The sequence below is a fragment of the Pelobates fuscus genome, chromosome 5, assembly GCF_036172605.1.
Source record: "Pelobates fuscus isolate aPelFus1 chromosome 5, aPelFus1.pri, whole genome shotgun sequence".
NCBI lineage: Eukaryota > Metazoa > Chordata > Amphibia > Anura > Pelobatidae > Pelobates > Pelobates fuscus.
Window position 1 is genome coordinate 231,392,433 of NC_086321.1, and position 20,801 is coordinate 231,413,233.

At 41.8% G+C, this 20,801-nt stretch overlaps 1 protein-coding gene across 3 annotated transcripts in view; it reads left to right on the top strand.

The window, feature by feature from the left end:
• KDM4C (lysine demethylase 4C) overlaps positions 1-20,801 on the top strand; it is a 585,611-nt gene that overhangs the window by 26,437 nt on the left and 538,373 nt on the right. For all 3 annotated transcript variants that reach the window (XM_063455113.1, XM_063455114.1, XM_063455115.1), the window contains exon 2: positions 3,887-4,038. In XM_063455113.1, coding sequence (XP_063311183.1) covers positions 3,898-4,038 — 141 coding nt within the window. In that variant the 5' untranslated portion in view covers positions 3,887-3,897. The remainder of the gene's footprint in view (positions 1-3,886; positions 4,039-20,801) is intronic.

Below are 20,801 nucleotides of genomic sequence, written 5' to 3' on the forward strand. Positions count from 1 at the left end.
ATATGAAATATTCATATGTCCATATACAAAATTATATAAATATACACGTAGACTTCAAATATATAAATATGCATATACATTCTACGTGCATATTTATGTAATATTTTTACATAATTAAGTAATTTTATTGATTGCAATTTGAGAGACCTGCCTGACAACCCAGGCTGAAAGTTCAGAGAATGTAATTTGCTACCACTGTATTTTACCCTGTAAATTTCTATGACACCCTAAAACCTGTACATGGGGGGTACTGTTTTACTCGGGAGACTTCGCTGAACACAAATATTAGTGATTCAAAACAGTAAAATATATCACAGCGATAATATTGTTAGTGAAAGTGACTTTTTTTTGCATGATATAATTGTTGTGCTACGTTTTACTGTTTTGAAACACTAATATTTGTGCTCAGCAAAGTCTCCCAAGTATAACAGTACCCCCCATGTACAGGTTTTATAGCGTTTTTGAAAAGTTACAGGGTCCAATATTTTTACATTGAAAATTGCCAGGTTGGTTACGTTGCCTTTGAGAGCGTATGGTAGCCCAGGAATGGGAATTACCCCATTGATGGCATACCATTTGCAAAATAAGACAACCCAAGGTATTGCAAATGGGGTATGTCCAGTCTTTTTTTACTAGCCACTTAGTCACAAACACTGGCCAAAATTAGGGTTCAATTTAGTTTTTTACTTTTTTCACACACAAACAAATATGAACGCTAACTTTGGCCAGTGTTTGTGAATAAGTGGCTACTAAAAAGCACGTAAACACGTGGTGTTTTTAAACTCAGCACAAAATTTTGAATCTATTTAGCAGTTTTTTTCATTGGCTTTCGTAGGTAAGTAAAAGATTTTTCAAGCAAAAATCAAAAAAACTTTTTTTTTTAATTTTTCACCATATTTTTTTTTTTAAAGTAAAATATATGACATGATACAAATAATGGTATGTAAAGAAAGCCCTTTTTGTCCTGAAAAAAACAATATATAACTTGTATGGGAACAGTAAATGAGAGAGAGGAAAATTACAGCTAAACACAAACTAAACACCACAAAAGTGTTAAAAGAGCCCTGGTCCTTAACGTACAACATCACAAAAACAGGCCGGTCCTGAAGGGGTTAAAATATTCACTGCAAAAATAAAGAATAATAATAAAAAAAAATACATTACAGCACAATAACAAAATATGGTATATCAATGTACTAGTCGATTTAAACTCTTAAATTAAGATTTTAAATTATTATTTTTTTTTTATCATCAATTAACCCTTTAAGACCAGAGGGCGTACTATTACGCCCTATTTTGAGCGGCTCTGAAGCCGCCGGGCGTAATAGTATGCCCTCCGGTATTTTGTTACTTACCCGGTCGCCGGCGACCCCACGCTTTTTTAGTAGCCACTGGCCAAAATTGGCGTTTTTTGCATTTTTCACACACACACAAATACTAACGCAAACTTTGGCCAGTGTTTGTGACCAAATGGCTACTAAAAAAGACTGGACATACCCCATTTGTAATACCTGGGGTTGTCTACTATTGCAAATGGTATGCCATTATGGGTGTAAATTTTATTCCTGGGCTACTATACAGTCCCAAAGGCAACGTAACCAATCTGGCGAATTTCAATTTCAAATGTAACGTGCTATATTAGACCCTGTAACTTCCCAAAACACCGTAAAACCTGTAAATAGGGGGTACTGTTTTACACGTGAGACTTTGCTGAATACAAATATGTGTATTTTATTGCAGTAAAAGCAAACAGTATTATGACATTGACAGTTAAAATCTTATTTTCTCCCATTTTTTTCATATTAAATTATGTTTCATAGCTAAATATTTGATATTAAATGAAAGCCCTGTTTCCCCTGAATAAAATTATATAATAAGGGGGGGTGCATTTAATATGAAAGAGGTGAATTATGGTTGGACAGACATATAGCGCAAATGCCAGGTTTTGTTTTGTTTTGTTCACAACGTGTACATTTGGCTCAGTCCTTAAGGGGTTAAGATACTGCAATGTAAATAAAAGAAAAAGCACATTTATTTTTATGAACAGAAAGGATAATAGTCGACTTTAACCCCTTAAGGACACATGACTTGTGACATGTCATGATTCCCTTTTATTCCAGAAGTTTGGTCCTTAAAAGAATACTTCCACCCCCATAACTTCGTCCCAGTGAAGATTTAATGCTAGCAGTCTGGTTGCCATTTTACCTTCAAGGGGGTAATACTGTTTTCCTGTAGTTTTAACTTCAGATTTGTTCCCCTGGCTTCAGCTGCCTCTTGACTTCCTTCCTCCTGGCAGCTGTAACGTAAGAAATGTTACTCCCTCTGTGCTGCCCTAAGTCCTCCCTCCATGACATCACTCTTTGTGCTTTGAGTGATGTCATATAAGAAAGATTTTGGCCTCAACGCAGGATGTAAGGTCGTTTTGTTTTTTACATTTTTTTTTTGTGTTAAATTAAATCCCTCCCCCCTCCTTCTTTGTAATTGGGTGATTGCATGCCACCAACTGTACAGTAACCCAAAAAAAAAATCGGTGTAGTATGTTATTTCTACCTTGGTCCCACATCCTGAGTTTAAAACATAAAGAAGAAGCCTCCAAGGTGGAGCTTGATGGTATCCAGATATTGGCAACTGACTTGCCGTGGGAATTGTGCAAAATTTAATCCTGTGATAAGCCTCACAGGTGCTGAGCCAGTATTCACCATAAAATCTTTGAGTTGGACTCCCAGGTTGGTTGGAAAAGGCCTACCAACTGATATTTGAATAGTCCATTAAAGGCAGTAGTGGAAGAAAGTGGATTTTAATCTGCAAATCTCTGTAAAGTGTCATTAATGCCTATAGTGTTGCTTAGTGAGACTTGTCTTTGATGTGTTATAATAAAGATACTTCTGGCCAATTCACTAGCTTGTCATATATGTCCGCCATGCAAATAGAAGTCTGGGGGCGATTTAAAAAAACAAAAAAACCCAAAAGACAAATATTTATTTCATTATAGAATTATTTATAATAGACTTGTACACCAATGTCTGTTTATAGCTGTAGATGAACAAATTGATATGTTTGTATTGCGATCAACAGGCATTTGGATCTGAATGGGTTTTGTGTACAAGTTTACTATGTACCATGACATGTACACTTTAACTATTCTCACACAGCAGAAGCATACTGTGTAAATTAAAGGAATACTATAGGCACCAATGCAACTTTAGCTTAATGAATCAGTTTTGGTGTATAGATCATACCCCTGCAATCTCACTGCTCCATTTTCTGCTATTTAGGAGTTAAATGGTTGGTTTATACAGCCCTAGTCACATCTCCATGCATGTGACTTGCATACCCTTCCTAAACACTTCCTGTTAAAAGAGATCTAATGTTTGATATTTATTTATTGCACAGTCTGTTTAATTTAGAATTTTCTATCTTCTCTGTTAAAAGCTTCTCCTGTGTATAATTAAAAGCCAACTTATAGAGCAGGAAATAAAAAAACTTCTAAAGTAAATTAAGATCTGATTGAAAATTAAACCTTTCATTTTATTTTTGTCATAACGTCTTTGTCAGTCACAGCCAGGGGAGATGAGGCTAAGGATGCATAACAGAAACAAACACTATTTAACTCCTAAGTGGCAGAGAATTGAGCAGTGAGACTTGCAGTGGCATGATTTATGCACCAAAACTGCTTAGTTGAACTAAAGTAGTTTTTATGCATATAATGTCCCTTTAATTGAAAACCTACCCCTGCCACAGCCACCGGTTTATTGAAGAATTGTTTGAGCTTATCTGTATTTGCCTTTCTGAATATACACAGACCGGGTTTTGTGTATTTCATCATTGCATTTTGTATTTGTGCATTTTCATCTTTCACCAAGACCTATACATTATTGTCTTATAGAGACCACCAAAATGGACACTGTAGATTCTGAAGAACTGAACCCTGCTTGCAAAATTATGACTTTCAGGCCAACGATGGAAGAATTTAAAGACTTTAACAAATATTTAGTGTACATGGAATCTAAAGGTGCTCACAGATCTGGTTTGGCAAAGGTAAATACTTTCACAGATTTGAAATGTTTTACATTCTCTGGTTTGTTTAATGGTATGCATTAATATCAACTTCTCTGTCTTGCGTTTAAAGTGCAAATAGCAAGCATAACTAGGCAGGGACATCTTCTGGTCCTTTCCCATTCACGCTTTGTGTGTTCTTCCCAGGAGAAAAGTAGTTCTCAGCTAGCCAAGTGACAAACAAAAACACATTAGTCTTACTCCGTGGTTTTCTTCAAATCTTCCTTAAAAGAACACTCTGGTCACCATAATAACTTCATCTAATTAAAGCTGTAATGTTAAAAATGTGCTATCACCACAAAGATAAGTGTGTGAATAGAATGTTAAGTATAATATATATACTTATCCTAATAGTAAACAGGACAGCCTTCCACTGATCACCTCCCAGATGGTGATCTTAAATCAAATAGGAATAGCAACAACAAAACATGGGAAGTGGCTATATAATCTAAAAGAGAACACAGAAACAAAACAGTGTATTATTGTTATAAATTATATATGCGCTTATAATCTTTTGCACTCACAAGATTAAAGATCTAAACGCATTCAAAGGGTGCCTCCCCCGATGGTGTTAGGGGCAGGGGAGGGCTGTAAACCCATGCTTTGGTCCGTGTGTGCTCCTTTAAGAACCGGAATCCAGAAGATGGTGGTAAAAAAATATATTTGGCTTTATTTATAAAAGGTGAAAATACACCAATAAAGTAAAAATAGAACTGGTTCTACGCGTTTCGTCCAAGTGCAATTGGACTTCCTCAGGAACCAAAAATCAATATGTATAACAGCAGCATGCAACAATGACTGACATACAGCAGTAAACCAGGCTAATCCTTCCACCCTCAAGTTCTCTTAAATAGGGCTAATCCCTAAATTCATTGGTGGATCCGCGGGCATGTGTTTTCCATTGAAATTAGGTGAATTGGTTTGCGGGCGTCAGTGATTTTTCCAAACCGGAAGTGTTTCCGTGCGTTCCCCCTGTGGTTTGTCATAGGAATCAATATGGCCGTGCTTCCACCTATGGTGCTGCGGACGTAATGTGCGCCCCCTGGTGGTGATTAAATGATGTCCTATCTCTAACACGAAACATAAGTAACCTCTTATAACGGTTCTGCTGAAGAAAATGATAATTTTATAAATAAAGCCGAATATATTTTACCACCATCTTTTGGTTCTTAAAGGAGCACAGCCCTACAGTGTTTCTCTTCCTCTCCACAGTTCCATTTCTGTGTCTCACGTCCCCCCAACACCTTGTTTTTGTTCCCCCAGCCCCTCTGTTTTGTGTCCTCCCCCAAGACCATTCATGTGTCATTAGCCCAAGCCCCTCAATGTGCTCACTCCCCCCTCTTCCCCCAGTCCCTACATGTCTCAATCCCCCAGCCCCCTCATGTCTCATTTCCTCTCCTCCCTCCCCCATGTGTCTTACCTGCCAGTGTTAATTTTAGCGGCAAATTTCAATTTAGTTTAGTTCTCTTCTTTTGACTAAAAAGCCATTTTAGTTTGTCATATTTTAGTCATCTGAATTGTTTTAGTCGACTAAATCAGACACGGAAATGTTAGTTAATGAAATTAACACTGATCCAGGTCCCATGGGCAGCATCAGGTTTTCGGAAACTGAATCAAAAGTAGATATGCAGTGTTGACATAAAGCACGAGTATATGTTTTATTATGTGGAGAGGAAGAAAATGAACATAGTGACTAAGACCTTACAAACCATGTCAACAACTCATACCAACAAATTCTGGCAGGATAATAGCAAAAGTCCTTTCAGACTCTTCAATGTGATGTGAGTTTCCAAGCCGAATGTATTGGGTATTGACAGGAGAATGACAATAAGTTTAGAACAAGGAGAGGAGAAGTGTATGAAAGGGATGGGGAAAGGGGAATAAATAATATAAATTCTAACCTCTAAAGCTGAATTTGTGGGCAGCGCATGTTTTTACCAGGAAAGAAGATACATTGAGATATCTCTCGTTTTCAAGTATGTCCTGGGTCCACAAAACTATGCATTGATACATTAGGGTACAATAAAATACAAAAACAATATTAATACACAATATATACAAAATTTAACATAGAACAGGTAGGAAATATATAATCAACCATGACACGTGCATTCTGTTTTGAGGTATGTAGAGAGGGATCTCTTAACCCCTTAAGGACACATGACATGTGTGACACGTCATGATCCCCTTTTATTCCAGAAGTTTGGTCCTTAAGGGGTTAAAGGACTTTAGGATTGGGTAAGATTTTAAAGTGTGCTGGAGGTCGTTCCACAGTTGCGGCGCTCTGTAGGAGGAGGATCGGGCTGCTTTCTTTTTGTATTGAGGTAGACTGAATAAGGTGCTGGTACTGGATCAGAGGTTATAGGAGGTGGGAACAGCCAAGGAGAGCATTTTGCTCAGGTAGGGTGGTGGGAGTTTTCCAGAAAACTCAAGGCTGGGAGAATGAAGGCTGCGTCTGGATTCCAGCGACATCCAGTTTAGTTATTTTAGCATGTCACAATGGTGGGTCCTGTAATTACATTGTAGCACAAATGGGCAGAACGAGTTATATAATGTATTGAACACACTGAATACAGCCCACTATGGTACACTAAAGAGAAGGTGGGTAACCCCTAGTAGAAATAGACGAAAATGTTTGAAGGTAGTGTACCGATGAGGGTACTGGGAGAAAAATGGTCTGTAAAAGTGCTAAAATGCTCCACAATAAATGTAGGAGTCTAAAGTACAATTGAAAAACTAAAACAAAAAAGAATGTATTCATAAAATATAAAAATTGCAAAAAATAGCAGTCACCCAGTGCTACACACTAATTAAATGGTGGAAACCTAAAGTAAATAAAATAAATGCGGAGCTCAATAGCTTAATATGAGAACTCTGAAATCGCAAAATATATAAATAATTAACAAAAGCACACGTCTGTGCTAACCGGGAGGCTGTATCTGATAAATGCCTAAATAATATCGGGGGAGTATAGAGTTAAATTCTAATTAGTAGAGCAACATAGAATATAGAGCGTATGAATCATTTATGTTGCATATGTGGGATACAAGTGATAGTTAAATGGTAACAGTAATATGTAGTTCCTAGTTCAAAATGCCTAGGCTGTCAGTATAAAGATAACAGTAGTGATACTGCTGATAGCATATGAATACCACATACAATGATTAACTGTGGATAATGGTTCTAATGCCCAAAAGCTGCTGATCTAAGAGCAACAAATGATAATACATGTAAGTACTATGCTGGCTATCAACTCTGTGCTGGACATAAGAGGTAATTTCATAGTTAGATAAACGGCATAATTCAATGGATGAAGGCAAAACATAATTGCTGGATTTTAGCCGTTGTTGGAAATCGTACCAAAAATAGTGACAGTTCAACTAACGTTATGTAATTGAAGATGATACAAGTTACAATGTATCAATAAATCAGTAGTATATACTGAAAGTAATTATTACAGTATCCACGAGCTGTCAATATACGTGTAGCAATTAAATGCAAGTGTGCTATGCTGGCAGTTAGCCTCCGTACTAGGAAGCATAGTTGATAAAATTGAAGCAGGGGGAAACTGCTGTCCCAGAACGGTTCCCAAAGATTCTGATCAAATAAGGTAATGCAAGCACCATGTAGATGAAATACATGGGTGGATGCCTAGATAAAATGATAATTAAATATGGCTATTACCCCCGTGCCTTCAAGGGCACCTAAGACTATCACTGCTAGGTAAGTAGTGTCGATTAGACTGAATTAGAGATATATACTATGATACTGAAACCTGGAATAACACGAAAGTTGCAATGACTACAGAAAATAGAAAATGGTGTCCCTGAGTGAATACTGTATTGATGATGTCAGTTGACTACATCGGAGATACAAGCTGTCATGCTATACTCTGGAACAACACGGAAATGGCAATAACTGCAGATGATAAAAATGGTAGAAAATATTGTCCCTAAGTTTAGTTAACTGTAGCCCCCCCGTGACTTCAAGGGCACCTAAGTCTAGCCCGGCTGACTAGGTACTATAAATTAAGTGAGATCAGAGAAAATCACTGTCATGCTGAGACAGCGTGTAGATGCACCCCTTGCCGCGCGCGTTTCACCCAACCTGGCTCAACAGAAGGGAACCGATCGGTGGGAAACACCCGGTTTAAAAAGGAAAAGATCGGGGCGGAGCCGAACTGCCGAGGAGAGCGGTCGCAGATAACTAGAGCTCCAGACACAACACGACGGAAAACTGCTTAAACTAATCAAGAATTACCCATTAACCCCCCAAAAGACTGCAGAGACCTCCCCAGAGCAATATGGGAAAGAAAAATAAAAAACCGGGGCCGGCAAAACCTACCTCTGGGCTGACGATCGGAGATATGTGGAGGCAAGCACGAGGCCCGACGGAGCCCAATATGGCGGCCCTCCATGGCGGCTGCTCTGATTTTTCTGATGATCTCTCCGGAGACGCAGAGGACGACTACCTACCAGCCCCAGTCATGCCACAAAGGGCCAGACCCCAAGGGACGGCTACCGACGCTGAATTGGTGACCACAGGGGTGATGAAAGCCCTACTGGCAGATCTTCAAAAGAATATACTGACGGATGTACATGCCCTCAGGGGAGAAATACAGGGCCTGACAGGCCGCATCAACACGCTGGAGACATCCTCACAGAGCCACCAGCAGAACCTGTCATCCTTACAAAAGGCAGTACAGGACTTACAAGAGCAGAACCGGCTATATGAACGCCGATTTGCGGCACAAGAGGACACCAGAAGAAGGCAAAACTTGAAAGTTAGAGGGCTCCCAGACGAAATATCGGAATCCGAACTACCGCACGTTATTCGGCGCATGATAGCAGCCATATTGCCACATGGACAGCCTGAAGCCATCACCCCTGCGGACATATTTCGGATCCCTAAACCCCCCAGGGCACCGCCTTCAGCCACAAAAGACACAATAGTCACGTTCCGCACTGGGAGCGATAAATCTGTGATCCTCATGGCCCTACGGGGCAAAACCCCACTACAGTTTGACAACAGGGGACTAACCTTCTTTGCCGATCTGTCTAACGGCACCTTGGCCTGGCGCAGGTCGCTTCGGCCACTCACCTCCCTCCTTCACCAAAATGGAATCAGCTACAAATGGCGGAATCCCAGGACTCTCAGCGTACAACGAGGAAAGGACTCCCACCTGATACACGACATCCAGGACGCACCAGACCTTCTGCGGACTCTGGGCATTCCACAGGACTCCCTCACCCAAGAAGGACTCCCTCACCCGACCACATCGGATCACAATTGGGACCTGACAAAAATCAACCCGTTTATCCCGAGAGGCTCAACCCCTGTGTCCTATGCTGCGGTCACTACCTAATACTCGTGACACACCGAGGACTGTATACTCCTCAGAAACTGCATGAGTGACACCCCAGCAGACACCCCTGGGACACCTACAAGAAACACCGATTTCTCCTTGGACTTGTAATGTATATGTCTGCTTTACAGAAAGCCCCCCCACCCCCCCCTAGGGCACTGCGGGGCCATGACCCTCCCAGACCTCACAAGACCATGGACTGACCCATTTCCAAAAGACGGGCCGTATAATGGCTTTACTACCTCCCTAACACTTACCAGCGAGGTCCAGCAATAACTCACCCACGCACACCCACCTCACAAACGACCAGACATGGACGTGCACCATCCCAGGAGCTGACGGGGAACACAAAAATACACACCGCCACACCTATCCACACACACACACACACACACACACCCGACCACCAATAGGGTACTGACCAAGGGAGGACAGAGCGCACACACAAGCCCCAGGATACCGTCAGCTAAGACAGGTACGGTCCCCCCTCACACACCCTCACGATTCCCACAATGTCTGGCACAGCGCCTATCCCCGAGCGACCCATGACAGATCTTACAAGACAGCTTGTCGACCGGCAAGCTATGGCTCCCTACTCACCCACACTCAATAGTACAACGCAACTAAATTGATAACACAATGTTTGAGACGTGCGACTGACTAGCCTACACTCGTCAACAGTAAGGAAGCCTCACCATGTTATCCATTTCTGCTAAAGTTATGTGTATATGTATACAGGTTTGTAATGTGGTTACCTTACTATCGTTTTGAGCAATACGCAGAACAAGCCGTACCCCTTTTCAGACCCTCCCTGATCTCATCCAACGTAATACCTAGCCTAATTGGTCTGATAGTCACCATTAAACCTCATAATCTCTCACACACCTAACATAAACTCAAGCGGTGACCACTGAGGTACCCTATTGTTTACCCACATGATATGGCACGAGCCAACCACGCAATGTGTCCGGTAAATGAGAGAGGCGACTGACCAGCCTCCACAGGCAATTGCAGGGAGGCATCACGACACTATATACCACAGTAAGACCTCTTCACGACAGCTGCCAGACACCTACTGCCCTACAGAACCCCACTCCCGTGACCTCTGCCTCCTAGACGTGGGAATCGGCTGATCCCACGCAGACCACAGACCGGCAAGGTCCCCAATAAACCGGAGACCTCCCTATGCAGGTCTATAACGCATGTTTTTACGAGATATTACTTTTACCGTTATTCTTTACGTTTACAGTTCTTTCAAGTCTCAGTTTAATTTTCTTACCTGTAACCAATCGAGTGGGAGACAGATATGTATAACTTAGATACCCGGTCAATTAGATACCTATGTACGATATGGACACATGTCATAGCACATCATCATAGGACTCAGCTAGCCACAGGCGACACCGAACCTTATGCCCGCTCTGGGTTACGCCTATCTTGCCTGGGCTGCATATTTAGTAAGACAGATGGGACGTCTAGTTATGTTTAAGTATAGTTTCCATATTTTTGTCATCTGCCTTTTACTATGTTTTCTGTTTTAGTGTTCATTTCACATACCTTACTAACACGCTCCCAGCCCGGATACCTGTCGTAAGCATTAATTATATATTCAGATGGGACACGTAGGAAGCAATATAAGTGAGCTATGTTCTAATATGCTGTTACAATACTTTCTAAAAAAAAACAAAAAAACAGTGCAGTATACTTTGCTTACCCATACTAACGAACGTTGCTTTCTGTCAATTACCAATGTACCTATACTTAATCGTATTATTGTTAACGATGTCTTAATCACTGCACTGCCAAAAATAAAGAATTTAAAAAAAAAAAAAGGAAAAGATCAATCCTGATTGGTCACTGGTAAGTGAATACAATTGGTTATGACTGTTGTCGTCATGGGGGTGGATCTCCCCAGCCTAAGATGTAATACAGGGATTTAACCCTTGAACTTCCAAAGAGAAAAGAAAAAGAGCTGAAGATTAGTATGTAGAGAAAACAATACTACAAATAAAGAATAGAAGGTATTAGATTGTTCCAAGATGGGAAAATTATTAATACCCATTGTGAACTAAAATAATAGTATTTTGTGAAAAGAACAAAAAGATATATGGGGGTGAATGAAATATACAAGCGTTATCAAATAATTAGCGCTTAAAAAATCAATAATAGTAATTTGAAAAAAATAATAAATTGAAATTATAATTAATAAATAACACATCTACGGAATTTAAGGAGAAAGAGCATGATGATAACAAACTTGGTGTCCACATAACTACTATATTGCATCTTGCTACCTTTAACATAGCTGGTGCAAATGGAAAATCAAAAATGAGTGAGATTGAGAGACTAATCATTTATGCCTAAAAAGGGGATGTTATTAATGACAATTCGCACCAGGAATGGCGGTATTAAATAATAATAATAGGAAACTCTCTGGTTTAGACATATATGCCTAATCAAATAGTTAATACTGTGTAATAAAATAATATCCAAGTATAAACAAAGTATTTAGAATAAACGGAAACAAAGAAAGTCCCTATCGTGTTAGTGTCTAAAACAGCCTAAAAATATACCCTTGTTATTGTAATGTTACATATTAATGAGTTAACTGATGCCTAAAATACAAGATATATTAAAGAGGTAATGGGCCTCTAAGTTAATCATGGAATGCCTTTGTATTGAGTTTATTAATGTGGGATTGCAGTGCAGGTGCATATACTACATCCCCATAATCAATGATTGGCATCAACATTTGCTGTACAATTTACTGTAGGAAAAAACAAAGAACTGGACTGTCCAGTGACCTTAGATAAAATAAAATATAACTTTTAATGAGTTCTCAATGTAATAATAAAATAAACTTTTAATGAATTCTCAATGTAATAAGAGCTGGAGAGATATCAAGCTCTAGACGGACATAACATAAAAGAAAGAGAGAAAGAAAACGTTAATAAACGTATATGTCCCTACTAGGATAATAAGTTTCTCAGACTGCAAGTGCAGACTTATACTGAATGGTTACGCTGAGAAATAGAAACTGGTCTCGATATATCAGTGACACAGAGTCGACTGAGCAGAGTGTTTGAGTTTAATATGAGAGACGTACAGAGTACTGGCAGTAATTCGAGCAGGGAGGCTCCCTGGAGAGTATCAGAATAACGTGCAACAGCCAGTACTAAGATAATAGTAGGGGCAAAAAGAAAGAAATATATATACAAATAGATAGTCAGACAAGTAAAGCCAGAGATATAATAAGGTGAGTATTCTGTCTAAGTCCCAAAAGGGGTTAAGATATTCTGATAAATATCAGGTCTGGACCTCATGAATTGTCCAGAACAGGTAGATCATGCTAATACTCTGGACTGGCCTGTACTGACTTTTAATGGTGTAACTTAGTTGGCTAGAGGTCCCTGCCTCTGCCTAACAACATCTGGTAATGTGGACAAGTAGTATAAGAGCATAGACGTCCCAAAAATAAAAATACAGATAGGGAGAGCTGAGCGAGGCGTCTGTCTATGAGAGTCAGTTAGTATAATACTATAGTACTAACTCCTGCTGAATAGCAGGTCTGCAATAAATGAGGGTCTAAAGACTCACTAGTATATGCTGCAAGATCAGATAGTCCGGCTGGCACCCCGGCAGGTTACTAAGATTCTGATCAGCTGGTCTGACTCAGTCAATATACACAGCTTGTCAACATCTAACTGTGAGAGACCGCTAGTAAAATGCTTAGCACGGGCTAAATAACTTCTCTTTAATAGATTAGAGTCAAAAGACCCGCTAGTATATACTGCAGAGATGGCTAAAGATAACTTAAGATTCCTAGAGCTTTCTAAAGATCAGCTCAATTAATCTGGCTCGATAGAATTGGTACGGCTTGTCAAATGCAGCTACACGAAACAAAGCTCCGCAATAAATGAGGGTCTGAAGACTCACTGGTATATACTGTAAAGATTTCTAAGGATTACAACAGATACTGAGATTTAGATCGACTTAGTCTGGCTAGTACCCCAGCAGATAACTAAAGTTCTTGATAGACTGGTCTGGTTCAGTAAGTATACACAGTTTGTCAGCATATGACTGTGAGAGACCGCTAGTAAAAATGCTTTGCACGGGTTAAATAACCTCTCTTCAATAGATCAGAGTCTGAAGACCCGCTAATATATACTGCAGAGATTGCTAAAGGTAACTCTAGACTTCTAAAGATTTCTAAAGTTCAGCTCAATTAATCTGGCTCAATAGAATTAATACGGCTTGTCCAAAACAGCTACACAAAACAAAAGCCCCGACGTGCGTTTCGCCTGTGAGCGGCTTTTCAAGGGGTGAGTAAAAATCTTGTGTGTCCGATTTTAAATAGGGCGCCATGCGTCCTGATTGGTCGGTGGGAGGAGCAACGAAAGTTGGGTCCGGTTAACTCCTACCATGCTGGATGAGATGTAGTGGGAACCCAAACAGCTAGTATGAAGAATTCATACATTAGAGGAACCTGGATAGTGACCATATATTAATAAGGATGTATGGTGATGTGTAGTTATACCCTATGGGACAAGGTGCAAGTTCGATGGATTACTGACCAATCACCACTTACAGGGTATACAGGGTTGCCGAGCTATGAACTGGACAAAGTGATAATAAAGAAATCATAGTAGCAAAGTTATAATTGCAACGTTGTATCAGTTGCAGAGTGGTACGTGCTAGGGTACAGTGCTGTAAAATTGATAGCACGGAGAGCCTGCTGAGTAGTGCAAGGCAGTAGCAATGTTAGTGTACGGGGTGGAGTAGCACATACTTTTCTGCAATGTCCAGATTCATACTGAATGCTGACCATAAGGATGATAATCCGGCATGGTGCAGACTGGCATAAAAATTGGTCTTTTCAGGAATGTAAGTAATTGCCCAAGCCATGTTTAGTCAATCGTTAGGGTGTTCTGTACAATATATCGTTCCAGAACCCAGTATGGCAAATAAGGGTAAGTGTGAGGGTTCCACAAAGGATTGCTAGAAAGTAATAGGAATTAAAGAGAAATGGGGGGTAAAATACCCAATTGCTACAAGGTCAAATAGAATTATAAATGGTAAGGGGAAATCCCTGTATAAAGATGTGCCATCAGTGAATGAACTGACATTATTTATGAATGAAGGGGGTATAATTGTATTCTTCATTCAAGCCACAAGGGGTCAGTGTTTTGAATTTGAAGATCCATTGTGACTCCTTTTGTAATAAAAGTCGATTTAGATTCCCTTTTCTCGGGTGAGGAAGAAGCTTTTCGATTGCTTGAAATTTCAAGCAATCTACGTTGCCATGATGAAAATTCTGGATGTGTCTGGCAATTGGGGTAGGGGTAATGTTGTTTTTGATGGAACCGATGTGTTGCAGGATTCTGCGTCTAAACTGCTGGTAGGTCTTACCAATATATTGTAGCCCACAGTCACAAGTTATCAAATAGATGATATTGGTGGTGCTACAGTTTACAAGGGCATTGGTGTGAACTGTGATTTTGGAACAGTTAGACTGAGTTAATTTAGATGGTGAAATGTATTTGCACGCTTTGCAGTGTCCGCACCTGTATGTCCCTTTGGTTTGAGTGAGCCAGTTTGGAGTGGCCTGAGGGGATGCCAGGTGACTATGGACAAGCATGTCCTGTAAATTAACCGCTCTCCGGGCAGTCAGTTCTGGATGATCTGGTAGTAGTTTAAGTATAGGGTTATGGCGTAAAATAGGCCAGTTCTTGGATAATATATTGGACATGGTAGCCCATCCGCTGTCAAAGGTCGCAATACATCTTGGAGTAGAGTCAGAGGTCTTAGAGCGAGTTGACCTAAGGCTGGTCAGTCTGTCAGTTTGGCTTGCACGTTGGAATGCCTTCTTCAGGACCCTATTGGGGTAACCCAATGTCTTGAAGCGTGTTCTTAATGATTGGCATTCTTGATAAAAAGAGTTATCCTCAGAGCAGTTCCTTCTAGCCCGGAGGTACTGACTATAAGGGATAGAGGCCCTCAGAACTCATTAAAAGTTATATTTTATTTTATCTAAGGTCACTGGACAGTCCAGTTCTTTGTTTTTTCATTCAGCTCTATGGGTTAACCCCTTCATTCACTGTCCAGCTACTCTATTTAGCAGCTTCATCCTATCTTCTACGTCAATTTACTGTAGGGCTTCGGCAGGATTTGTTTCTGTACAGGGCACCTAGTTTTGGATAAAGTTTAGATGCAAGTTTTTCTATGTGGAGGCCAAAAGATAAATTATGATATTTACATAGCGCCAATATATTCCGCAGCGCTTTACAATGGGTGGACGAACAGACATGTAGTTGGACACACAGGAACAGAGGGGTTGATGGCCCTGCTCAATGAGCTTACATGCGAAGTGGAGTGGGGTAAAATGACACAAAAAGGTAAGGATAGTATTAGACTAATGACAGTTGCAGAAGAGGAATCAGTCAGGAGCTATTAACCGTTTAATTGATATGCTTTTAGGAAAAAATCGTGTTTTAAACGATTTTTTGAAGGAGTGGAGACTGGGTGAGCATCTAACAGAGGAGGGAAGCGAGTTCCACAGGAATGGTGCAGCCCTCGAGAAATCTTGAAGGCGAGCATCAGAGGTGGGAGTACGGACAGAAGATAGACGTAAGTCTTAAGCAGATCGTAAGGGCCTAGATTGGACATACTTGTGTATAAGGGAGGATAGATAGGTGGGAGCAGCATTATGTAGCGATTTGAAAGCAAGAACCAGAATTTTACATTGAGCTCTATATTTTATAGGAAGCCAATGTAGGGACAGACAGAAGGGTGAGGCATGGGAGGTGCGGGCGAACAGGAAGATGAGCCTCGCTGCCGCATTCATTATGGACTGTAACGGCGCAAGTTGGGAGCACGTAAGACCACTGAGAAGCGGATTACAGTAGTCAAGGCGAGAAAGGACAGTGGAATGGACCAACACCTTAGTCGCATCAGGCGTTAAGTAGGGGCGGATGCGCGCAATGTTTTTGAGATGGAAATGACAGGATTTGGTGATAGATTGAACATAAGGCTTGAAGGAGAGGTCTGAGTCAAAGAGAACACCTAGGCAGCGAGCCTGCATAGTGGAGCTGATGGTAGCACCGTTGACTTGGAGGGAGACAGACACAGGAGTAACAACACTTGAGGGAGGAAAGACCAGATTGGGGTATATTGAGGTGCATTATTAAAGGGGCTCTATTAGCACCAAAACTACTTTACTTTAGCTTAAGGTAGTGGTTTTGGTTTTAGATCCTGCCCCTGCAGCATCACCACTCAGTTCTCTGCCATTTAGGAGTTAAATCACTTTTTCTGCGACTGACACAGCCTGCATTAATAAAGCTAGGTTCTCTTTCAATCAGATGTTAACTTGCTCTAGAAGGTTTTATCTCCTGCTCAGTAAATTTAACTTTAATCACCTGCAGGGTTTAGGAGGCTGCAACAGAAAATTGTTAAATTGTGCAGCAGGTGAAAGACACATAAAGATTACTTCACTTAACAATTGGAAGATATTAGCAGTGCCATCAGCTCAGAATTGGCAGAAGCCAGTAGAACCTTTTGTTCATTGAACTACTGTCAGGAGAAGTCTGATCAGAACTGGTCTTCATGTAAAACTTGTGGCCAAAAATCCATACATCTAAAAGAAAACTCAGGGGGACAATAGACCCCGCCAAATGATGGCTAGGGCGGCCGGCACCATGGCCTAATTGCTGCCTGACTACTAAAGCCCAGGCCTTACACCCGCAGCCGCATGCCTGACTGCCTAACAAATGTACCGACCTTGAAACCCGTTGCCGCCGGCCGGAACACCTTGCTCCTACAAACAGATGAGTGCCAGTGGCCCTGGAGACACTTACCTTTCTTTCCCCACCTCTCCCCTTCATACCCCCTCCTCCCCGTTCTCCCCTCTCTCTTGTTTTCTACATCTTTATTCCCTTCCCTCTCTCACCGGCTCTCCTTCTTAACACTCTCTTCACTGCCCCTTCTATTCTCACACCCCACTGAGGGGAAATCGGAAGGACTCATCCGCCCGGCATGAGGGACCAGGAGCTAGCCTATATATCCGAGCTCCTAGACACTGACCTTAAGCGCCCACATAGTACCCGCTCGAGCCCTTTGCCCTGGGCTGTCACTACACTCCTTATTATTAAGCACAGACAAAATAACCTCCCACGAAGGGGGAACCACGCTTCACCCTGTTAGGGGCTTGTGTACCCAAACACACAGCCCTGCTGATTGGCTTTCCCTCTCAGCTAAACAGGCACAGCACCTTGTATTATTCGCACCGAGGACCAATAGCACCGCTTAATGTACACAAAACCTACTCGGGAAAAGTATCGTAGCAACATCTCACCAAACAAATCAGAGCAACAACCCATATTTAACTTGTCTGTTTGATAGCTTCACACTAACCAGCAATGGCAAAGCCCTGTATGCCCCCCGAGGACGCTCAATAACCCCACTGCCCTGTGACCCATATCTCTACGTGGTGAGGCAGGAGAGCACATTGTACAGGAACCCGCACATGAAACTGTAATACCACCACTCACATAGAGAGGGAACCATAGCGCTCAAGTGATCAAAGTGGCCACATACCTTTTGACCTCAAGACACTAACAAGGGAGGAACTCAATAAAGCCACACCTCATCACACCCCCGTATGAAATAGAGCCGACGGACCACGCTACACGCTCCAGAGACGATGGTGTTATACCACATCGATTTGCGGACTCTATGCCATGCCTGCATCATCTAATGGTTGGGTGAGACAGGGGATGCTGTTGTTTGGGGGCCCACGGGATGGGAAGGGGACAGGGATCGAGAAAGCGCCCCCTCCCCCCCCCCCCCCCCCCAGACGGGAGACCAGACATGCGGTTGAATCTTCACTTTAATGGTTCCCAACTAATTGGCTACACTAGGGCCAAGAGGAGACATGGCTGCACCCTCTTTCTGCTTTACCTATACCCCATAGCTTTACCCCATATAACTTAACTCAGGGGATAACTCACATTTTTGCTTGCCTTCACACACCGAGGCCAGGAGAGAGAGAGAGAGAGAGAGATATATATATATATATATATATATATATATATATACACACACACACACACACAGTGAGCTCGGTAAACTCTTATACACTCTTAAAATCACAGCAAAAGTGACGCACTTTTCTTCCTGAAGTCTCAATACAATCCTTCTGCATAAATAGAGTGGGTGGGTTTCCCGGATTTAGACGGTCTGGATCCAGATCCTGTCCTTGCTCCGTCACTCCTACTGACACATGGTACATATCTGAGTCTAGGACCAGACTAACCCTGTAAAATACTAAATTGTTTCATTTAGAGGCTCGGGACCTCTCAACGGTACTAGTGGCGACCCACCGGACAGGGAAGCGCAGCTGCTCCCCAGATCCCCTTTTCAGCCTACTGACCTGAAGCCAGAGGCCTCAATACACCTGAGAAACAGTCCTTAGCTCTAAGAGATTTCAAGTCTAACAAAGCCCACATAGTCTATGTCCAGGAAATGCATTCCCGGGGGGGAAATTGCCGTGAAACTGACCAACCATCTACACACAGGGTTATTATGGTAACTCAGTAAATCGAAAGGTACCGCAATTCTCATACATAACTCAATCCCATTCGAGCACAAAGATACTAGACATGTGCAATTTGTTTCGGTCCGGATATGAATTCGGATGAATTTCGGGCAATTCGGGTACTTCCGAATTGCAGAAGTGACGAACTACCGAGGTTCTGAAATTACTTAATTTCCGAAGTGCCCAAGTTCCGAAGCACAGTATTGCCTAAGTACTAATATACTTACCCAGTGAAAGAAGAAGAATGTTACATTGTATACAGTTTTAAATAAAAAGTATACAAACATAGCCAGGATTCACCTGTAAGCATTTGCAACACTTACAACAATCAATTAACATACATTCATATAAAATGTTACTTGGCCAGTCAATGTAATGACAGGAATGAATAAGTAGATAACTCCCTAATTCCCACCGTATTAGGGAGCTATCTACTAAAAGACTGAAAGACCTGAATTGGTCTTTCGGCTAAATTTACTAATACTAAGTAAAGATTATTTAGTATTAGTAAATTATGCCCCTACTCGCTATACCGCGAGTAGGGGCATGTCTATTAAACAGTGAGCAGCCTGTGGCTGCTCACTGTTTAAAAAAAAACAAAACAAAAAAAAAAAACAGGACCCCCCCCCCCTCCCGAGCCCCCACCCGCGCTTTTAAACTAAAGGGGGGACAAATTGCCACACCCCCACCCCTGAGCGGCGGGTGGGGGCCCCAATGTAAAATAATGTGGGGGGGGACCTTTTTTCCTCCCCCTGGGCCCCCACCCCTCAGCGGCGGGTGGGGGCCCTAAATCAGAATAGGGGGGACACCTAATGTCCTACCCCCCTGGCCCCCACCCCTGAGCGGTGGGTAGGGGCCCTAAATTATAATAAGGGGGGCCTAATGTCCTCCCCTCTGGCCACCACCCCTGAGCGGTGGGTGGGGGCCCTTCAGTAAAATAAGGGGGAGGACCTAATGTTCTCCCCCCTGGCCCTCACCCCTGAGCGGTGGGTGGGGGCCCTAAATACCAATAGAGGGGGGCCTATTGTCTTCCCCCCCCCCCCAGGCCCCCACCCCTGAGCGGCGGGTGGGGGCCCTAAAAAAAAGTTAACCCCCCCTCCCAGGTGACTAGGGGTCCCCAAACCCCTAGTCACCCCCTCCCCCCCAAAAAAAACTAACCCCCTACCTACCCCCCTCACCCTAAAAATAATGAGGGGGGGAACTTTAACTAAGTACCTGTAAAAAAAAATAAAAAAATAAAAATAAAATTGCCATTCGATGTTTGTCTTCTAAAATCTTCTTTTTTCGGCCCCCAAAAAGGCCAAATTAAAACCATAATAACAGACGCCCTGCAATTAGGCTCAGAGCACTCTGATTGGTGGGTTTAAGCCATCCAATCAGAGTGCTCTGACAGGTAAATGAAGAGACTGTCAGGTAAGTCTCTTCATTTACCTGTCACAGAACTCTGGTTGGTTGGTTTGAAATCCACCAATCAGAGTGCTCTGTGTCATTTTACAAAGCGTGGGAAAGTTCTTTGGAATTTTCCCACGCTGTGTAATTTGACTCATAACTTTCTGATTGGTTACTTAGTTATGAGTCAAATTACACAGCGTGGGAAAATTCCAAAGAACTTTCCCACGTGGTGTAAAATAAGCCTTCCCCCGCCCTGCAGAGCTCAGTCTGCGCGGAGCCCTTGCTGGGTGAAGAAGGATTTTTTTTTGGCGCTTTTTTTTTTATTGCGTCAGTTATTATAGTTTTTTATTTGGCATTTTATGGGGCTGAAAAAAGATTTTAGAAGAAAGAAAACAT